The sequence below is a fragment of the Ptychodera flava genome, chromosome 10 (assembly GCF_041260155.1).
Source record: "Ptychodera flava strain L36383 chromosome 10, AS_Pfla_20210202, whole genome shotgun sequence".
In the NCBI taxonomy this organism is placed as follows: Eukaryota; Metazoa; Hemichordata; class Enteropneusta; family Ptychoderidae; genus Ptychodera; species Ptychodera flava.
Window position 1 is genome coordinate 33043305 of NC_091937.1, and position 21486 is coordinate 33064790.

At 36.7% G+C, this 21486-nt stretch overlaps 1 protein-coding gene across 1 annotated transcript; it reads left to right on the forward strand.

Annotated features, from left to right (window-relative positions):
- Window positions 1-1859: 1859 nt before the first annotated feature.
- Window positions 1860-20012, forward strand: LOC139142570 (uncharacterized). The gene is made up of 9 exons (XM_070712551.1): window positions 1860-2008; window positions 2831-2951; window positions 6568-6835; window positions 7811-8094; window positions 8437-9716; window positions 10163-10297; window positions 12305-13612; window positions 15702-15827; window positions 16665-20012. The coding sequence occupies exons 5-7, from the start codon at window positions 9702-9704 to the stop codon at window positions 12926-12928; spliced, it is 774 nt and encodes a 257-aa protein (XP_070568652.1). The 5' UTR covers window positions 1860-2008; window positions 2831-2951; window positions 6568-6835; window positions 7811-8094; window positions 8437-9701; the 3' UTR covers window positions 12929-13612; window positions 15702-15827; window positions 16665-20012.
- The last annotated feature ends 1474 nt before the right edge of the window (window positions 20013-21486 follow it).

The following is a 21486-nucleotide window of genomic DNA, read 5'->3' on the forward strand; positions in this document are numbered from 1 at the left end:
GACAGACCATGAAGTAATCGTACAGTGTAAGTGTAATTTTCATGTGTAAAAAAGGTCACGAGCGTTCATTGGCCGTACGATCAATTATGTCAGCGTATCTAATAACGTTAAATCATGGCTCCGCCCTCGGCCCCGCTTGGCGGCTACATTCAAATTTTGCAAACGGCCCTAAAAGATCCCGGATGCTGTCGATTCCGCTAAGACAGCATCATTTCATTTTGCGATAAATACTTTCTTGCAGCCCCAAACTTCACAAATGTTGCATCTAAGTGGTCAAAACTGGGTAGATTTGATGGCTGATTTATGGACTTGCCAACACCGGGAGAAATTTTGAGAATCAACATGCAGAAGTGAAGAAAACGGAGGTAATTCATGGGTATGTCAGTTTACTGTCGAGTGGAGCTGGCTACCTTCTCTTTATATACACTGTGTAGTAACTCTCGCCGTAGACTGAACCTGGGCAATGGTAACTCTCGCCGTAGACTGAACCTTGGCAATTGTGTCACTTGTGTAATTTGGCATACATTGTGAAACTATATAAGGGTTTCCAGAGGGTTGTTCACATAAGCACATTACGATGTTTAAAATATGATTTTATTAATCATATTCATAATTATTAATAATCATAATTATCACAACAATGGCGTTTCCAGACAGCATTTACACAAAGTAGACGACACGGTTTGTAAAAAAGTTTTAATATTCTGTAACAATCATATTAATAATTTATTAATATTCATAATTATTTTTATGATAATAATAGGAAAAATCATCACAAATTATGCCTAATCGACCTGTGGTCATGGCAGCTGCCATCTTAAAATACCCACGTGCAACATGTTTTTTGCCTCATGTAGGGTGTTTTCACGTTCAGCGTAAGGGTTTTTTGCTCATGTAGGGTGTTTCACGCTCAGCCTAAGGTTTTTTTGCTCATGTAGGGTGTTCACATGCTCGGCTTAGCTCTCTATGGGAGCCCTGAAATCGATCGATTTTCTGCTCGATCTAACGATCTCGGGAGCTTTGGGTTGCAGTGGCGGGCAGATCGAGCACAGGATCGACAGATCGAACAGAAAATCGATCGATTTAGCAAACTAATCAACCACGGGCGCCTGTGATCCGACATGACAGAAAAAAACAAGCGTACGGCCCGTGGCTACAATTATTACAGCGAGAAATCTAGCTGGGTGTGATATCGCAGCGGTACTGATATCGCAGCGGTACTGCATGCTGTGGCTTACAGATCGCATTTGTAACAAACGTCATCCCCACGGTGGCGATGACCCTTGACCCGAGTGCGATCGATAAGCCACAGCACCGCTGCGATATCACGGCTGCGGACCGTACTTGGGCAAAGGCAGCATAGGTTCTAGACTCTCTCACAGCCGCTAATCCGCTACGCCGATCTATCCTCAACCATATGGTGATGCGCCCTCAACGGTCTTCTAGCAAGCGAGGCTCACCGAGCCAGCCGGGTTATCAGGGTTATAACGTAGCGGAACGCCGGCTCGCTGAGCCGAGCTCGGCTCACCTTCTGAGGGCGTATTATGGTCTGAGGTGAAGCATGGACGTGAAGCCGGCGAGGGGCTGTGTGAGAGAGTCTACATAGGTTCTAGCTCGTTTCGGTAAAATGTGCAAACTCCCCGTACCCTGACATATATTTAACACAGCGCCCTCTTCTTTAGAATTTATGACCATACTTATGCAAATTGATCCCGTATAATTCTTGCTAAGTTAATCAAACTCGATTACGGTTGAGAAGAGGTAGAATTCGAGGCGAATTTAGAATGTCATTTCAGGATAACAGGAAGTCTGAGGTATCATACTTATGCAAATACCATACTTATGCAAATTTATCCTGTATTCGTGTCTGAACACGTACCATGGCTACCAAATTTCACTTTAAAGGTTGACAATGGTCGGCAGAGCAGACCCAATCAAGAACATCCACTAAGCTTTCAGTCGAGCGACTTAAATCAAACAGCGTCGAAAGGAGCTAACAACAGACAAGGTCAGTGCAGAGTAAACGTAGAAATTGTGATATTTTTCGCTTGTTTTATTTCTTCCCAGGGATCGAGTTGGTTCAAGCCTGTAAGAGGATTGTGAAGGTGTCATAGCCTTTTGTTTTCCATTGAAATTGTAATCTAGTGGGTAAATTTCCTGGCAAGACAATCTGAAGCCTGAACCATTCCTTTGAGGATAGACAGAAATAGTGCTCGACAGAGCCGAGGAACAATGTTTAAAGTTCAGGCGCTAGTTACCTCAGACTTCCTGATATCCTGAAATGACATTCTAAATTCGCCTCGAATACCACCTTTGTCGCCACATTTCAATTACTGTTGAAGGAATGTTATACTTTAAAAATTACCCTTCTCAACCGTAACCGGTTTGATTAACATATTATTCAAAGGTTATCGGACGTTTAAAACTTGGAGAAAAAAACTTCACCACTTGTTGCGTTCTTGTAAAAAGTTCCAATCAAAATGCCGTTGTCAAGTTTTCGCATTGCCAAACATTTGCTTATGTGAAGGATGAGACGTAACGCCAAACGTAAAAAGATTCGTTAGTCATGCGGATATCTTTATCATCCACACCGTACCATGTGACATTTGGGGTGACAATAATTGGAAAGTATAATTTTCAAATGGAAATATTGACCAATTTGTGTTAAAGTTGTCAAAACAACAGCTGGTATAAGAGAGGGGGTTACACAGCCCATGAATTCAATCTGTCGACACTCATGTACAACCCACCTATGTTGATTTTTATCTCTGTTCAAATTCCATACATCGATCAGTCATATATATCTAAAGACTTGTCTCTTGAATTGTAGACATGAAGCAACATGGCGATAAAAAGTCCAGCAACAGTCGATAGAGCAGACTCGCCCAAAACCACTTCCAACTCAGAAAGTCAAAATCAAACAGAGTCAACAGAATGTGATCCAACAAAAGGTGAGTATAAGGTTAAATATAATCTCAATCATTTCATACAGGACCTGGTAGAGATAACTGTCAAACATCTGATCAATACGGAAATGAAACTAAAACAAAGGAGGGGCATACGAACCATTTTACTCATTCTAACCGAGCGAAAGAGCAATTGTGCACATTAAAAGCCTCACTTTCGGGGATCCCTTCGTCAAGTTCACTATAATACTTCGATAGCACACTGGTTGCTCGACGTATATGGCGGCTCCATAGACAGACCTGACCAAGAAATTACCAAATTTTGACCCCAGTCGTTATATTTCACAGCATCGTCATTTTTTGCATGGACCCTTGATACAGTTATTTTCATTGTTGATTACAAATAAACAGACTTTAAAAAAGAGAAATAAAGGTACATGTAAGCGGCGCCATAAGGGTTGTAATACGACGACATGGCGACATGTGTCACGCTACTTTAATATATTTACACGATGAACTGCGAACCGGCATATATCTATGACTGTTTGTTTTAACGCACATATATAATTGTAAATGAGTTAGCCGGCAGTATTATTATCCCATTCATACAGAACCGTCATTATAGGGAGCACGATAAATACATTATTATTATAGCTGCTACAATTGTAGACAACATCGTAAATCGTTAAGTTGCTTTTTAAGGCCTCCTAAATGCGAGCGCGGAACCTTGGGTGTAGGCCAATTTGTGATTTTAGCTCCACTGGGACTGTGACTTTATCTGCATATGTCAGTACTGGTAGAGTGGAATCATTTGGTAAATCATTCAATACGTGTAGCTTTGCTTCAGCGATTCCCATGTAACTGAGTTAAATGTATACAAGACTTCAACGTATTACATGGCGGTGGTAAAGGAGACGCCCACTTAAATCTGACGGGCCTTGTAGAGGTTACAAAAGGTTGACGTGTATTTTCACACTACCAGTATTAATAATTCACTGCAGTGTAAACACGTCACTAATATCATGATGTGATCAGTTATAAAGTTGTCATTCACGTTTTTTGTCTAACTGCAAGTAGATTTACGAAGTATTAGCAAGCTTTGATCTTATTGTTAACAAGGCTTGTTAAAGATTTTTCAATTTTAGTAGCGCCCAGTGAAATGTTGTCTAAATTAGCGTATGTCGATGCATAGGATGGACTGTGGTTGAACTTTATGCACGAATGACATATGTAACGAGCTCGAATAGCCTAAGCTCAACGTCCATAACCTATTTCAATAAGTCAGATTGCTTAATGTTTAATTCAACACTTTCTAAAAGAATGTGCCATCACTTAAGGTATACAGTCACCCGTAATCTAGATATAGATACGCCCATATATGGTCAAAGGAGCGTTCCTTGGTATTCAAAATGCCATGTGAAGGCGCTGTTTTTAAAAAGCGGCCACCCGCCTAAAATCTGTGATGGTTAGATTTTCTCTTTTCATGGTAACTGTTGCAAAATATGGAACAGGTGACAGTATACCCTTAATAAGATAAAGGGCGACGAATTCGGACGCGCACACGCTTTAGAAAGTTTCTGCGCAGATTTAACTCCAGCCTGTCGCAAATGGGTACTTTGTAGCGAATGTATTTAACATCACCTGTCATTGTTGAAATTGCGCTTTACCTAATTTTTTTGATCCCAGTCTCTTAAAAATACATGTGACCTATAACCTTGTCATATTTTGACCCCCTAGGAAGCTGGTTTTTATTCAATATGAGCGAAAAATTAACATTTCTCTTCCATTTACATGGCGCATATTACCCATTCACACTGGAGATATTGTAAAAAGTAGCGTGGTGACACCCTTTTATAAAAGTGTAAACTAAATGGTATTATGTCAGGATTTTATTCGCCAAGTTTGGTCAAAAAAAACACCTTCAAAGCGACAGGAAGAAAGTCCGAAAATTATGTAGTGATATAATTTCGATAGTCGTCATTTTGTAATCGATACTTATGTAAAAATTTCTTTACAAACATCATGAAAACTATACATTCGATAGATATGGATCTTAAGTCTTGGTATTTATTAAAATTAACTCATTTGCTAAGCTTTTTATAATTGCTTTCTTTAGTTTAAGTGAATTATATCATTTTTATTTATTTCTAACGACGCCATTTTAACGTCCGTTTCCATGGAAACGAGCGTGGTGACCCCATTTTTTATTTTATTTTTTGCACTTGCACAACTTCCAAGATATTTGTGCAAAGTTTCAAGAAAATGACACCACAACTTAATTTTGACGTAATTCATAGTACTTCACCTTAACTATAATAAGGTTGGATGCTGATTGCTAATTTGACATAATTGAACAGCCATGCAAGGTTAGAAATATTTTGTCACCATCCTTACTAGAAGTTGTGGAATGTAAAATCAATTTAAGCTGAAGTCAAAGCTCTCGTTTATATGGAAATGCCCGATATAATGTCATCTAGTGATAGACAAGTGCCGTTGATATGCAAATTAGCTAATGATCGTTATACCACACTCTCATATATATATATATATATATATATATATATATAATATATATATATATATATATATATATATATATATATATTATATATAATATATTATATATATTGAAGTATACAGATGTCCTCGAGGGAAATTACAGTGCTCAATGCAAAAGCAGAGCGTTATAAATAAACAGATTACTTCAAGTACAAAGAAACTTAAGTAATAGATTTCATTACTTTGTACTTGAAGTAATCTGTTTATTTATATATACATATATATATATATATATATATATATATATATATATATATATATATATATATATATATATATATATATATATATATAGTATTGCGTCATAAGTATAGTTTCAAAGTCATCATCATAATATAGTTTCAAAGTCATATCAAGCTTGATGTGGTAATATGTGAGATTGCTTGTGTGACGTGAAAACTTTAATTATGTCCTTTAGTCTGAACTTTACCAGGCCCCAAAATCTAACAATGGATGCTGGATCTTTCTATAAATATGCCGACACACAAATTTCCATTATTAAAGCCATGGAAATTAAGATTTACAGATGAAAGAAATATTTAGTCACGGACACACATAACGACGAACAAACATAGTGCGAGCTATAACAAGGCCAAATTGTCAAAAAGATTAAAATATTGATACGTCTTTGAGATATTGTCGCAATCTTTTTTAAATTCAAAGCTCCATAAGCTCTAACTTGTACCTATTTTTACCTATTTTCTATATTCAGTAAACATGTTTAAAAGTCAATAAATATGTTCAGTTCTTCCAAAATGATGTATTTCCGTAAAAAGAAATCGTAAATTACCTCCCAAGCCGATGCACAAGCCGCTAAAAAATTAGCCGCGCCAAGCGCCAGATGTCAACAATGTTGTATTCCAGTCCGAACCCGAATGGAAATTGGCAACATAAATTCGCTCGTTGTTGGCCTACTGTACGTGTTGTGATCCAAACTAATGTGTGATTCTGCTTGTTTTGATAGGACAATTAACATAAGTAAGTCATCATTGAAAACAAAAATAAGAGAAAATGTCAAAAGTTACAGCTTATGGAGCTTTAATAAAAAAGGACAGCAATAAACATAATCATCACTGGTACGTGCATTGCTTTCATTACCCAGAATCCATCAATTTAGACGAGGTTAAGTTAAGCAAGTATGAGGAGGCATTTAGGAAGGTGCCGAACAACAGAATCAAACAATTTGCCAGAGAACTGAAGATCAAGGATCACGTTATCGATGACATCTGGTATGAAGAAGGAAACAATATGGTGGAAATTCGTTATAGGATTTTGAAGAAGTGGAGCGAGGGAGACGAAGCTACGGCGGAATTATTTGCGGGCGCTTTGCGTTCCTGGACTTGACAAAGAAGCGGACGACATTTTTAAAGGTGTGTAATATATCATCAAATAAGGCGATGTTATCTTAAATAAAATAAACATTGCGAAAATAATGTTTCAAACTTTTCCTTTATTACGCTGCTGGAAAATTCAATTCTCTTTTCATATACATACAAAAACATCAATTATCTGTACCTGTTCCTTAACGAATTCCATAAAGAAACTCTTATCTGACTGTGAACGCGATATTCAGAGGTTTAAAAACCGAAGTGGCCTGTACACACTTTTACACAATTTACAGCTGACTTCTGTATAGAATGAAGCAAATGCCCTTCGTCCGTGGCTGCATGTTCGTCACCTCAACAATTGATGTACCACATCAAATGTTGAAGGTGACGAACATTTGATGTACCAAATCAGAAAGTGTGCTATGCGTTTTAAAAGACTGATATTTCTTGAATTCAGCCATGTAACATTTTTGCAAATAATCAGAGTAAGTGCTACAAAAGAGTATTCAAATAACTTACTCTTCATAGGATTCCCCATGGCAAGCAGTGTATTATATTGAACGCCCATGAAACAAAGTTTAACCAGGGAACTTTTACAAAAATGATTTTGAAAAAAATTCAATATATGATGTTAGTGTAGGAAGAATCTCTCCCTAATACATTTTGCTTTTCTAAAGGGCAAATTGCACTTATTTATATACGCAGAACATCACTGATGTGACGACATTGTGATATAACAGATGCATATAATTCTTCGGATCAAATTGCCGCAATTAATCATAGGCACCTGTAGAAATCAATTTTCTAGTTTTACTTTACTCGGAACAGCTAAAACATGTAGGTCACGTCACATCGCCAGGAATTAAGTGCTTGCACACTGGCAAATTGAGCAAACACATAAAAAGATCTTCAAAATCCACAGTTAATTTAGGTAAAACAACTTTGTCAGTTACCAGGACCTGTAGTTTTACAAATATCCTATCTTGCTTATGATTTTACACTTTCCGTCTTTCAAAGAAAATACGGAATGGCAAACACCTCGACGACAAGGCAGCATCTCAACACCAAAAAGACGAGACAGAAAAGTCTTCACACAGATCTCTATGACGGAACCTGACCTTGATTGGTATACATATTTCCAGAATGGCCTGGCGGGTTCAAAATTCGTCTTTGGTGTTCTTCTTGTCTGTGCGGTAGCAGTTCAGCTTATAATTGGTACGGAGTGGAAATATGTTCTTGCCCTTTGTGGCATTGCAACAATCTCTTTTATCCTCAGCTGTTTTATTGGTTCTCTAATACAGGTGAGCTGCTTCTAAATTTGGGGTGGGGCAATCCACATCAAATCTCACGGAACTATATCTCAACTTATGGGTTGTAAAAACTAATAAAACGTATTTTTCAGCCTTAAAAGATGGCGTCCGCTGACTATGTTTGAAATAATTTTTCCTTATTGTAGAGACTTCGTAGCCATTCTAAATCTATACTTGTTCAAACATCTGAAGAGACTTTTAATGAGATTAATGATTCAAAGTCATATCTTTATCTTTTTATGCATAAATGTGTGAAATCAGAATTCCTATTACCTGTGGTATAGTAGCTCCCGAACATGAATAACAATGTTTCTCCTATGTTTAATTTCTCAGATGTCCCACCGCACTTGCGGATACCTTCGGGTCTTTTCACTGGCAAAGCCCATAAACAGTGCCTAAAGAACATCTCTGAACATCTTGTAAAGTATCGTAAAGCCGCTAAAACTAAAAGGAAAGTCTTCATTGAGGTAAACTGAAATGGTGTCGAATTATACTAAAATTATGACTTAAAGCAGAACAAAAATTTGTATATTTTCCTGTTGGTGTGAGAACTTAGAGTCGACGTCGACTTGTGGTCTATCTACCTATCAAACAAATCAAGTCGAATGTCGTGCAATCTTCTTGCGAATATTCAATAATGACGACGAAAATTTCTTACTATTATAGGACAACGCCGAGTCAAAAAAGATTAATGAAAGTTACGTATACAGTCGTCGATCTAGGATGTTTGCTGTACAAAAAACACTGAACGCCTTTCACCAATTCTGTTACTCTGATTCGCTCAAAAGCGATGAATTGCCAAGTTAATACGATAATTTCTAAGATGTACATTTGCATCCTACCAAATTTCGAATGACTGAAGAGTTTTAAATACTGGTCAGAAACCTGAAATAGACATACGACAATCTAACGTCTTGACAGCTTTAAACTGAGCATAGCAACAGTCTTCAGAGAACATGACACTGAAATCTCAGACTTGGCCCCTTGATATTCACCACCTACATGAATGAATATAATAATGACCAATACCTTTACAGGACTGCCCTTATAAGATACAAGTGAAATGAATTTAAAGAGTTCCACATGTTTTACAGTTCGGCAAGTAGTACGTTTCAACAAAATGAATTCGACTTGAGCGTTAAAAATATAATCATGCACCGGCTACTGCCAGGTATGTGAAACACTTGAATTAAACATAAACATTTACGCAACCAAAAAGAATAGTTTAATTGCAAATACAAACTGACTAAGTTGGCTTTAACCTGCATATTTAATCTAAAATTTGCCTATTTAATACACTTTTCTTATTTGGGCCAATGTCCAGGAGACAGACTGTGCACGTTTTAAGGAAATGACCACACTTCTCTAGATGTTAACCTGGTCTTCACTTTGTATAATTTGGTATATATAATTACTTCTTGATTAATCCATGAGAATTTTGTTGATTTTTTACAAATATCCTTTTCCAGGTTCTATACGGTTTGGCTGGATGGGAAAGACTGAAATTATGTGTTCATACGTTTGGAACAATTGGAAACGATATAAGGAGGTGTATACTTTTAGACGGTAAATCAAATAGCTGTCTTGATTATGGATTCATGCGAATTCTGGAGGTAAGTGCTCGTTTGAAGTTACAAGAGACGATGCCATTATGGATTTCTTGTGACAGTACTAAGTGCTGAATAGTCCCTATCTAATTACTGTGCTAAACGGCTTTTATGGACGGATGGATTGTCTCATCCTGTCATTGTTTATTTATTTAGAGACAAGTAATTATCTACTGAAATGCTTCATTTCAAATATTTTTGGAGCTTTACTGTTGATCCAGTAACGTCAGTGCTGGTTGACATGCATCAAATTGTGTCGTAAAAACTGCAATGCTGGTTCGTCATGAAAAACATGCCGAACGAATGAGAGCAATGTTTTCATCACTGCAGAAAATTGTCGCTTTTATCGTACATTGACTATGGACCGCGTTTATAGTACACCTATTGCATCAGAGTGATAGCACATAGACCTTGCGACAAATGCGAATTCAAGGTATCATACTTGATTTCAGAAAATGAAAATCGACTTACGACAGAAGGACAAAAGCCCTACTGCAATAAGATGGTCCGTATTTCAGGAGCTGGGCAAGAAGAAAAACTGGCTTCTTGTGATCGATGACGCAGATGACCCTGATTTAATTCAACAGGTGATACTAATCGTTCCATTTGACTTACACTTAGCAGCACCTCGATGCAACCCTTCATAAAAACATTTAAATGACGGAGCAAAACTCTTTTTCATTTACCTTTAAGAGGTTAAGGTTGAGTAAGTGGGTACAAATGTTGCACTAGTGTCTGTCACCCCGATGCTAGTCAGAAGGCCAAAATTTGTCTGGGTCAATAGACAATGTGTTTCAAGCGATAAATTATGTTCATACCGAAGTCGTTTTTACCTCCCATTTGCAATACATATATCGCAATTGGGATGTTATATTGTGGAAAAGGTCTGTATGTAATATGTCTGTCCGTCCATATCAAAAACTTACGTACCGCTGCACAGGTTTAGCTGATTTTTGGTGTGGTAATGCCATAGGTGATGTAGAGATGCTGTTGTTCAATAAACCTGTCAGTCCCATAAATATCAAAATGAGGTAGAAAAAAGGCGAAAAAAACTCAGGAGCTAGTCATCTGATAATTGTCATATTAGATACCTTAGCCACACTCATTTCGCAATATTGATTTGATATCAATATTGGCTGCCTTTTATTTCTAATGGATTTTTATTGTGTATTTTTTGCAAATTTAGTAAAAAATCATCTTCTCTGATATAAATGGTCCGATTGCTTTAAAATTTGGTTAGCAGGTCTCTTGGATGACAAAAATAGGATTCATTGAAATTATGCATGTCTGTCTATCTGTCTGTCTGTCTGTCTGTCTGTCTGTCTGTCTGTCTGTCTGTATGTATGTTATGTATGTATGTATGTATGTATGTATGTATGTATGTATGTATGTATGTATGTATGTATGTACGTAAGCATGCCGTCCTTTCACTCACAGCAAAAACTCGAGAAAAGCTGCAGGGTTCAAGCTGATTTTTGGTGTAGTGGTGCCATATATGTTGTAGATGTGCCGTTGGTAAATGAACATGTCAGCAACGTAAACATGAAGTACAACAAATTTGAAAATGTCAAAAATCAAGACCCCAGGAACTGCTCATCTGATCATTGTCATACTTTGTTTTCGAGTGCCTTAGGCCGCACGTTTAGCTGTATTGATTTGACGCCAATTGTCGGCTGTTTTATATTTTTAATGATTTCGTTTCTCTATTTTTTGCCAATTTTTATAAATGGTTACTTAAAGCCAATGGTCTTATTGCTTTAAAATTTAGTTAGAGGTTCCTTAGAACGACAAAAAAGGATCTATGGAAATCATAGTGAATTTGCAAATTTGTACTTTTGGACAAGTTTTGCCATTTTTAGTTAAAATCTCTTCTTTGAAACAGTTTATCCCATCACTTTCAAAGTAGGTGCAAATGTTATCATGAGGTGGAGCATTGCATATTGGTGGGGTATAAGATTGATTTGCATTTGCAGTTTATCATTAATCATTCTATAGGAATGCAATGTCATGTGTATTTCTGTAAAATGGGAGCACAGTGTTATTAACATAACATTTTCCTATTCTTCTTATAAAAATATTGCACACTATTCCATCAATTTTATTACTTCTCTTAACTCGTTCAAATATGCGGACACACAAGGGTACTGAAATAGCATTTGGATCCAAATTCCTTGTATAGCATTTCAAAGAGGCTGATAGTTTCGTGGCTACGTCGATTTGGATTCCCATTAACTCGCCTTTTGATTCGATATTCTGGTCATCTGTCCAAGAGACTCAGAGGCATTAAAATGGTCATTAAGTACCATAAAGGAGTAGTAAATGTGATACCTTCTGTTGCATACAAGGGTTGCTCGGCACCAAACTAGCCTTACTACTATGGTATTTACGACAACACTACAGATATGATCACCAATTGTGATAAAATCATTTTCTTTTAGTCAGACTAATAAATTTGCTAAACTTCAGCAACCCGTTAAATTTGGAAATACAAGTAACTAAATGATTTAATTTAACCTTTTCTACTTACATTTCCTAGAAGTTCTGCAGGAGTTTTCAATATTCATTAATGTGACATGATGTAACTTATTCTGCAGCTTTTGATACATATGGAAGACCTAAACGATGGACACATCCTCATTACATCAAGAGCTGAGAGGGGATGGCTGGACAAATTCAAACCTACCATGACACATGTCCAGCATTTTTCGGAAAAAGATGCTGCGATATATCTCCTACGTCAGACACGGTCAACTCGCGGAAAGTTGATGTCATACAAGGAGGCTGAAAGAGAATTGGAAAGACTGAAATCAGTGGACCTTAAAGAATACAAAGCTCTAATGTGGCTTTGTGGCGAGAAGGGCCTTCATGGCTTGCCATTGGCACTCAAACAAGCGAGTAACTATGTCTGTCAACACAACCTTGGCTTCAAAGAATACAAACGGACTTATAAGGATTATCAAGAAGAAGTGGTCCCTTCAATAATAAGTGATCCATTTGTGTGGTGGCTAAAGAGCCACGATTTAAAGCCGGACAACGTCCAAATTCTTCGAGACATAGCCGGCACGAACATAACAATGCTTAAAGATTTATCAACTGAACATCGGAAAGTGATGAACAGCAGGATGTCGCCCGAAGATGCTCAAAAGCTGCAGAATGCTGTGCGAGAAACTCCTTACCCCGAGTTTGCAAAATGGCAGTACTTAGCAGAGAAAATGTAGTTACGACTTGGAAGATGAACTACGAATCACTCACGAAAAAGGAACATGTCAAAGAGTTTCTTCTCTCTGCTCATGCCTTGCTACACGCATTAGTGTAGCCCTGTTGGCTGACGGAGCCGAGCACCTCAATGAAGGCTCTTTGAAAAACCACCTGAAATCTTCACGGACTCTCTCCATGTCTCCTATGAAAGAAATATGCAGTAGAATGATGAATTATTCTTCAAATTCACTGAATATTCTTTCACGACGATTATTGGCCAGTCAACAACATCTTCCTCCACAGGTAAAAAGGACTCAGAGCAAACCATTCATCATCTCCTTCAACAAGTAATGTTCGTTCATTTTCTTAACTTGAAAGAGAAGATACAGTCCCTAAATAATGCCGTATCTATACTCGAAAATCTCTTCCGAAAGACGTACTGGTCACGGGCAGTGCAAGTACAGCTGTCCATGAGAGACATTCCACTATTGCATTGCACACACTTGTGGTCTGCCAACAGATCAGAACACTGAAAGAGGATGAAATAGGCGGCTTAAAGAACATATCACCTCTTTTTCGATCTACCAGCAACTATCTGCTGCGATTAGGACGGGCAGAAGATGCAAAATTGCTTTGTAAAGTGATGAAAGAACTCAGTGGACTGAGAGCTCGAGAACCGATCCAGAAAGTTGAATATGCCAAAGGTGTGTATTTAATCTTAGAAATGTGTCAGAGACATAAGGTAGATAGTGATTGTGTGAACAATATTGTTTTTTTCCTCATTCGGCACGTAAACAGTTACCAAAGATGTAAGCATGAAATACGACTGGTCAACATGATTTTAATAAGATAAATGATAGTAATAATAACATACATGCATTCAAACATACATAGATACATACATAGATACATGCATATATATATATGCATAGATACATACATAGTTTGATGCATAGATACATAGATAAATACATATCTAGTGTAAATGCATAGCGAATCAACATTTCAGTGAAATTCCAAATCAAATTTCTTGCACACATAATATGCACTTGTTTTTACCATCCTATTCTAATCGAGTACAATTATGTTAAATATCCAGCATTTATATATGCACAAGTATAGCAAGATTTCATTGGAAAAGATTTATTTACAGTTTTATTCACAGACTTGCATGTATAGTTGAGAAACATTTAATTGAAATTCGAAAATCAAAATTTTTGTAACCATACGAGTTGTAACACCCCATTCAAATCATTGTGTCAATCATCAAAAATCTATAAATGCATAGATATTGCTAGTTTGTATTGAAAAAGTATTACATAGTTTTCTCATAGACTACCATGTATAGTAGATTAACATTATCAATTACACACACGCACTTTTTACCTGCCACTGCAAAGCAAAGTACATTTACATAAATCATAAAACATATGTAAATGTACAGATATAGATCGTTTTTTATAGGAAAATGTTAAGTTTGCCAAATAAACTCCCACGTATTAAGATTTGATATTTTAGGATGAAGCGCTGTATCTGCCACACTTTGCCTTCTAATAGTTGGATAAAAAGTAATGAATCTCCCCAAAAAGGCATGCGTAAAATTTCATGACCTTTGAAAAATGCTTGCGCAACAAAATTTGCGACTTCCTGTAATTTTTGATCAATCCCTTTGTGGGGTGATTTCAAAATTATAGCAAGTCAGAAAGGGAGATTTAAACGCATTGTTAGTTTCTTAGTGGTCATTTGTAAAAATCTGAGAATCTTTTTTGGGTTCTATCGCCCCTTCAGAGGTGTTTGTGTGTGCAACTTTAATCAAGCAATTGGGTGGGGGTTTCCATAAACTTTTTGTCATCTCAAAAGGGGGGTCATCATTTTTTGGTGCAATTGGTAGGGATCACTTATTTTGACTGATGCGCAGAAAGAATTTCCAAACCGCCCCCGGCCGTAATAACTGAACGCTCCCTAATGTTATCATCATCATTTTCATATCGGAAACCCTCCGTAGATGCACTGTACACATGTTAACAACATTACATTCAGATGATGACAGATATGTGGAAAAAGTAGCGTATCGTCAAAATGAAATTTGCTACTATCACTTGTGCATGCCTTTCGCATCTCTACTACATGTCCGAGTCATCTGCCTTCATCGGGCACGATGCCGTTTCCTCGGTACCGTACTACATACGCATGCAAGGACGATTACAAAATGGTCAATGTACGTTCAGAGTTGGGGGAGGGGGAAAAGGGGACCCAACGCATGGCATCCGTGGTATTACTTGGGCAAAATATAAGAAGCCTTCATGTTATGACAAATCAAATGTAATCTTGTGAGAGAGCTACGACTTTCACAGTCGTTGCCATCATTTCCCTGGTCACACTAAGTTTTATTTGGTCGACACTTTAAACTGAAATACCGATACACATTTCAACTTAACTTAAATCACGTGTCTGGACCAAATGATATGCGTATTCATCAACTTAAAACGGGATAAATGAATATTGTGTACGGCAAAAAACGAATGGCATGTTGTAAGTTTGTAAGAGCGTGTCGTTTTGACATGTTTCATATGAAGGAAAATGACAGTTTAGCAAGAAACCTGTAAGTTGATATGTCTATTCGAAATACATATATTTTGGCAGGCACGAATTGGACGGATGGATGAATGGATGGATGGATGGATGGATGGATGAATAGATGGATGCATGGATGGATGGATTGATGTGGGTAAATGTGTATATGATTGTATGCATTTATGTTTAAATGAGTTATTTATCATGTATTATTTTCAGATCTAAACTACCTTGGCCGGGTTTATTTAGACTTGAATTCGTTTGATAAAGGAAAAAAGTGTTTCGAAGAAAGCATTGAATTGCTGGAGGAAATTCAGAAGGAATATAGGAAAGGCATGTTAATGGGTAAGACATGGCCCCCACATTAGTAGAAATGATGTTGCTATCCTTAACATTTGACATCACCTCAGAACACTTTTACAGTTCGAAATAGCGTTTGTCTTCTTTCAGATAACCTGTCAATTCTATTTTGACTGATAGAATAAATATCCTGGGTTTGACGGCAGAAGTGCTACTTCATGTACAATTCATAGAAAGACTGATCAATCTTCAAACTCGTAAATATTAACAATCTCTCCTGCCAGCACGAACTGAGGGATACGGGGAACCTTAAAATCAACGTTTGTTCAACAAACGCAAACAGTATCAAACTAACAAACTTTTGGGGTTTTGGAACACATTAAAATACCAAAAGCTAGACAAGCTTCTAACCCAGGATACGAAAGAAAAGTTTGATATATACTTTCCGATGGTAGGTCACGCACATTTTGTATAACGTGTGATTCCTCAAGTGAACCAAGAGCTATTACAAAGGTGCGGATACCTTACTTAGACACATCTAGCGCGTCCCCTCCGAGACAGGGGAGAGGATACTTTGCATAATTTAATAAACAATCATGCGTGAAAGCAACCATAAAGTATGATTTTAATAAATACGGTAATATTTTACCATCCACTTAAAAGTGTAAATGGTATCGTCTTTAACATCTCTTGAACACATTATTTTCATCATAACAAACAATAAATTCCCAGCAATTGCTAACCGTAAATGTTCCGCAAATCCTGGTTGACATTTAGCGAGATTTACCTTTTAATCATCAATTACCTAATGAAAAGGAGTCCTATCTGTGTAATTCAAAGGGTAGTGCATTATTACTACAATATTCCCATTATATCGTGCAGGGGAGCAAAACAATCCAAGGTATATGAAAGATGCAGAAGCGAGCAAAAACATCGAGAACATTTTGCAGGACTATCACAGACAATTGGCTGACTTGGCACCACGTGAAAAACATGAAAATGATCATCATGCAACAGCGTACGGTAAGTTGAAAAATTTCTCTCTCTGTCTTATTCTCTTTCTGTCTCTCTGTCTCTCTGTCTCTCTCTCTGTGTGTCTGTCTCTCTCTCCTTCTCTCTCTGGAAATAACTCTCTCTTTTACACACACTGTCTGTCAAACTGTCACGGTCAATTATGAACTTTACAGGTTCGTGGATGAATAATCTTGCCATCTATATAAAACAGAACAGTGATCTTCAGCAAAGAAGATTTCCATATGTCTAAATGTCTTCTGTCTTTGTGTATCTGTCTGTCTGTCAGTCACTGTCTTTCTCTGTATCTGCATTTTCTATGTGTCATCCAATTGTTCTAATGTTAGTAATGATTAAACAATATCTGGAACCATTTTGGCGCATTCATTTCTTTTGTCTCACAAAAATCTAAACATGTATGATTTGTCGTTTAGTGACAGAAATAGCTCTGACTATGGAGTAGCTGAAGAAAAGGTCGGGTCATGTGACTTCGACTAAGTTGTTGACCTTGACCCCCAACACTTTTGTCTGTCTGTATGTTGTCAGTATAGGCATCATTTTCTTGGTTGTAAATCATGGAGTCCTTCCTACAACGCAAGGAAGTATAACTTTATAAATCATGCAAATCACTCCCCAGGCTAGAACTTTGCCAGAGAAGAATTTTATTTATTTGTAAATGAAATTGCCATGGCTCACTGATCACATCGGCAAAGCTAGCCTTTTTCTGCTGCAACATACATGTACATGTCATTATTCATAATTATATTTATAGATGATTGGGGAATTTAAACAAATGTGAAATCGAAAGACAATAGAATATCTGTGTTATCAGGTACTCATTTTTCAGAACGTCAGCATATAGCAAGAACAGGTCAAGAAACGAAAAATACTAGCATTGGAGCACAATGATGCAAGGTAGGGTTAAGTTTTGCCAGGATCATAATGAATGAAATCAACAGAAATGTGTAAGACAACAACACTAAATACATACACCGCTAAGCAATTGTCATTGACATAAGGCAAGTACTTTGTCGCTTTTATATTTGAATAAGTGCAGTACACATTTGTTTGTAGTGAAAATGTTACAGTACACACTGATATCATGGAAACACGGTCATTTTTTTTACTTTATTTTAGAGTTGAATCCCTTACGTATACTCTATTTGAAACTTTCGGAAAAACGTGACTGACGAAGATGTCACTAAAATCCTTTGCCTACTAGCGGATCACCAAATCTCAACCGATGAGGCCAAGAAAATGAAAACCGCATTCGAAATATTTATCGCTCTTGAGCAGAAGGGACTAATATCAATGAAGAAGCCCGAGTTACTGATCAAAATCATAGAAGTAATAGACAAAAAACCGTTGATCGATCTTGTGCACAGTTACTTAAATAAACCAAATACAGAAGAGAAAGTTCAAAACTAATAATCCATACATCTAATATTCCGCACCGAACTTAATGACAATTCAAACATTTCATCTATATCGATGCCTTTCAGATCAGGTGACGTTTGCCACAAAATATGGTATTACATGCATTTTGCAATGGCAGCTCCAGAACTCGTTTCAAAAGAAAATTGTCATTTAGGCGAAATGATCACAATATCAAGATGACCAATCTTTGAAGTATAGTTTCGAATTAGGTGCCCCGAAATGCAACATAAAGTCAATGTATTTTACACATTGAAGGTAACATTAATACACTTGTACCAAACAATCTCTTTGTTTCCCAAGCCTCAGTTAGTTGATATCCATCTCGGGCAATGTCACTTTTAAATAGTGTCTATCGTTTTGATATTGATTTGTTTACAAGTCTTAGTGCTTTTAAAACCCAAGCGTCATCTGCTTTATTATCTCTTGCTGATAGTCATTTTACTACCAAGAGCTTTTGATGTTTGTCAGTCTCTGTTGTTACTTGTTTAGTGTCTTTTTTAATTAGTTTCTGCATGTTTGTAATTTGTATTTTTCATGTTTTAATTTTTCTCTTTTGCATCCAGTTATTGGACTACGCCTGTTGGATGTCAGAATGAATAAATGAATAAATAAATGAATTAAATTCACCTATTGGTATCTTTGAAGGCCAAAGTGGCATATATGCCTATACAATTAAAAGAGCGATCACATACGACAAATGATGACCCTTATAATATTTCAAGACTGCAAATTTAGGAAGTAGCTATAGTAAGTTTACGAGTTGGTGCAGGATCCGTTGAACTTAATGTTATACTTACCCTGGCAAGTTACTTATTATTGACAGAGCAGTAACATCTCAGAATCACGAGGGTTTGAATGTTCTATTTTCAGTTGACAGAGACTCTTACTTTTTATGGCGCAGTAACATCTTATACCACTAGGATTTTAATGTTCTGTTTTATAACCAAGTTTCTGATACAAATTCCCCGAGTAAAATTTTGAACCACCGACATGACTTACCTGGGAGCCTTAATCATCGACAAAATTTTTCTCTGTTGTAATATTATTATTTTACGTTTTCTTTGTATTTTTAATTTTTCTTATTCTATCTATAACAAGTGTTATCATTTTTTATAATTTAAATGCGTGACTGTGACAAGGCATTCAGACTTTAACGAGTTAGTGCTGGCTTCTGATCCTTGGACGATATAAATTGATAATCAATTGTGTAAATTCTAGCTAAAGTGATGGTCAAATATCAAACACTAAGCCATGATATTGTTGCTTAGCTTTGCTTTGCCTCTGCTTTGCCTTTCACTTTTCAGAATATTTTGCTTTGTGAAAGTAATATTTTAAGTCTTACATGTAAATTTGAAAAGCAAAACCTGTTGTTTCTAGAATTGCATTGTTATATCTTAAATATCCTTTTCACAGAATGGTTGATAAAATTTTCTGTTTAAAAGCAATGTTGTACTTATTCTTTATTTTTCTTGCTGTAAAGTATAATTATAAAAGGGTCGACCGATTCTCCTTCGGTGGGTTCAAATGTAGGAAAGGTGTGTAAAGCAAAAATTCCTCAAAAAATCGTTACCACTGTGCCCCATAGTAAACAAACATTCACTTAGAGTTCGGCTCTTAAAAGGCTCGGAAATTGGGGGACAGGTATGATGCCTAACGAAATCATAAAAATATGTTCTATTATGGAATATTATAACAACGTTGTATGGTTGTATGTCAGCATTCCTATCATTCACCGACATCTAATGATTAATACCCCAATAAAGGAATAAATGTTTGTTTTTTATAATTGTTTGTCAAATTAGCATAATGTATCTATATTGCTTTCTTTTTTCTCTTAACATACAATTTGTGCATGTCCTCAGGAAATAGCAGCATTTAGTTGGTGCCGAATGACAACATTTCCCTTTTCACAGTCGATAGTTATAGTCTTTATCTTTAACATGCAAAGTGACCAAGGTGGCATATTTTTGACTTTCGTATATCTACACTGGCCCAAAGTCGCCTGGCTTTATATGACAGCTGAGTTACTGGCTGGCAAGGCGTTCACCCCAGGATCTACGCAACAACCTATCACAAGTGCGACAGTCCACTGAAGTTTAGTCCATTGATATCTTCTATTTTGATATTTAATGTGCCCACAGACTTGGAGTAAATCTTATTCGTATTATTCTGAACTTATATTTTTATAGTTATCCAGGCGTGCAAGAATTGAAAATACTCGAAAATTATAGATGTCTACATGACAACAAGTTGTTCTACGTGTAATGACTTTACAAATATTATTAAAAGTATCATTTCTATTCACTGAAGTCAAACGTCACTGTTACCTTGTCTGTTGTGGCGATATAAAGAACACAACTTCTGATCACTACCAAGTTAAAGCTGGCCTCGTACGAAGTCAGGGATGTATAAATTATCTGTAAGTACGGTTACAACTGTTGCATTAACAGGCCATTGTAAATAATGCAGTTCTCAACGACTCACTCGGTATTACCATGACTGCACCTAGTGTTACAACGAACCGGTTAAAATCCGAAGAAAAGTCAAGATAAGCAAAAGCAAAATGTTGTATTGTCTCCACCTCAACGCTTCCAAACACCAGGCTCCATTTATAGTTTTGCAGTAGGTAATTTCGCGGAATATTCTTCACTAAAAGAAAAACCCTTGCACTTTCTTTGGTTTACTGGAGCAGAACACAGTCACGTCAAGTTAAGTTACAGAAACACAATGAACTTGGTATACATGCGATAACATTTTGCAAGCTTGCCAATGGGAAAGGGAACGAAAAGAAAGTAAAAATTGATCATAAAATTGGATGGACAATAGACAAATCAGCACTGTTTGCATCCGACGTGCTCGCAAAAGCTATTTTTGTAAAATTTCTATCTCTCTGTTTCCGGCAATTAGCATTTTAATATCTACAGGTCCATCTTCAGTTCCATGCGACAACGTATTTCATCAGATGTCTTTTCTCCCTTTAATATTCGTTCAATGTTGCTTTCACATACAAAGGTTCTTTTCCTTCTAAATGGTACATAACGAGCCGTGCTTTAATTCTATTTTTTATGAATCTTGTATTCAGTGTTTGAAAACTTTCCTGATGAACAAGCAAATCATCTTAATAACATAATAAATATATTACTTCTAACACGATTGGAACTAATTTGGGATAATTTGATGGTGAAGTTATGTCTGTTTAATCTGCAAGCATAAGTTCATCTGCTTTTCTTTTTTACGCAAGTAGGTTAAGGCATGG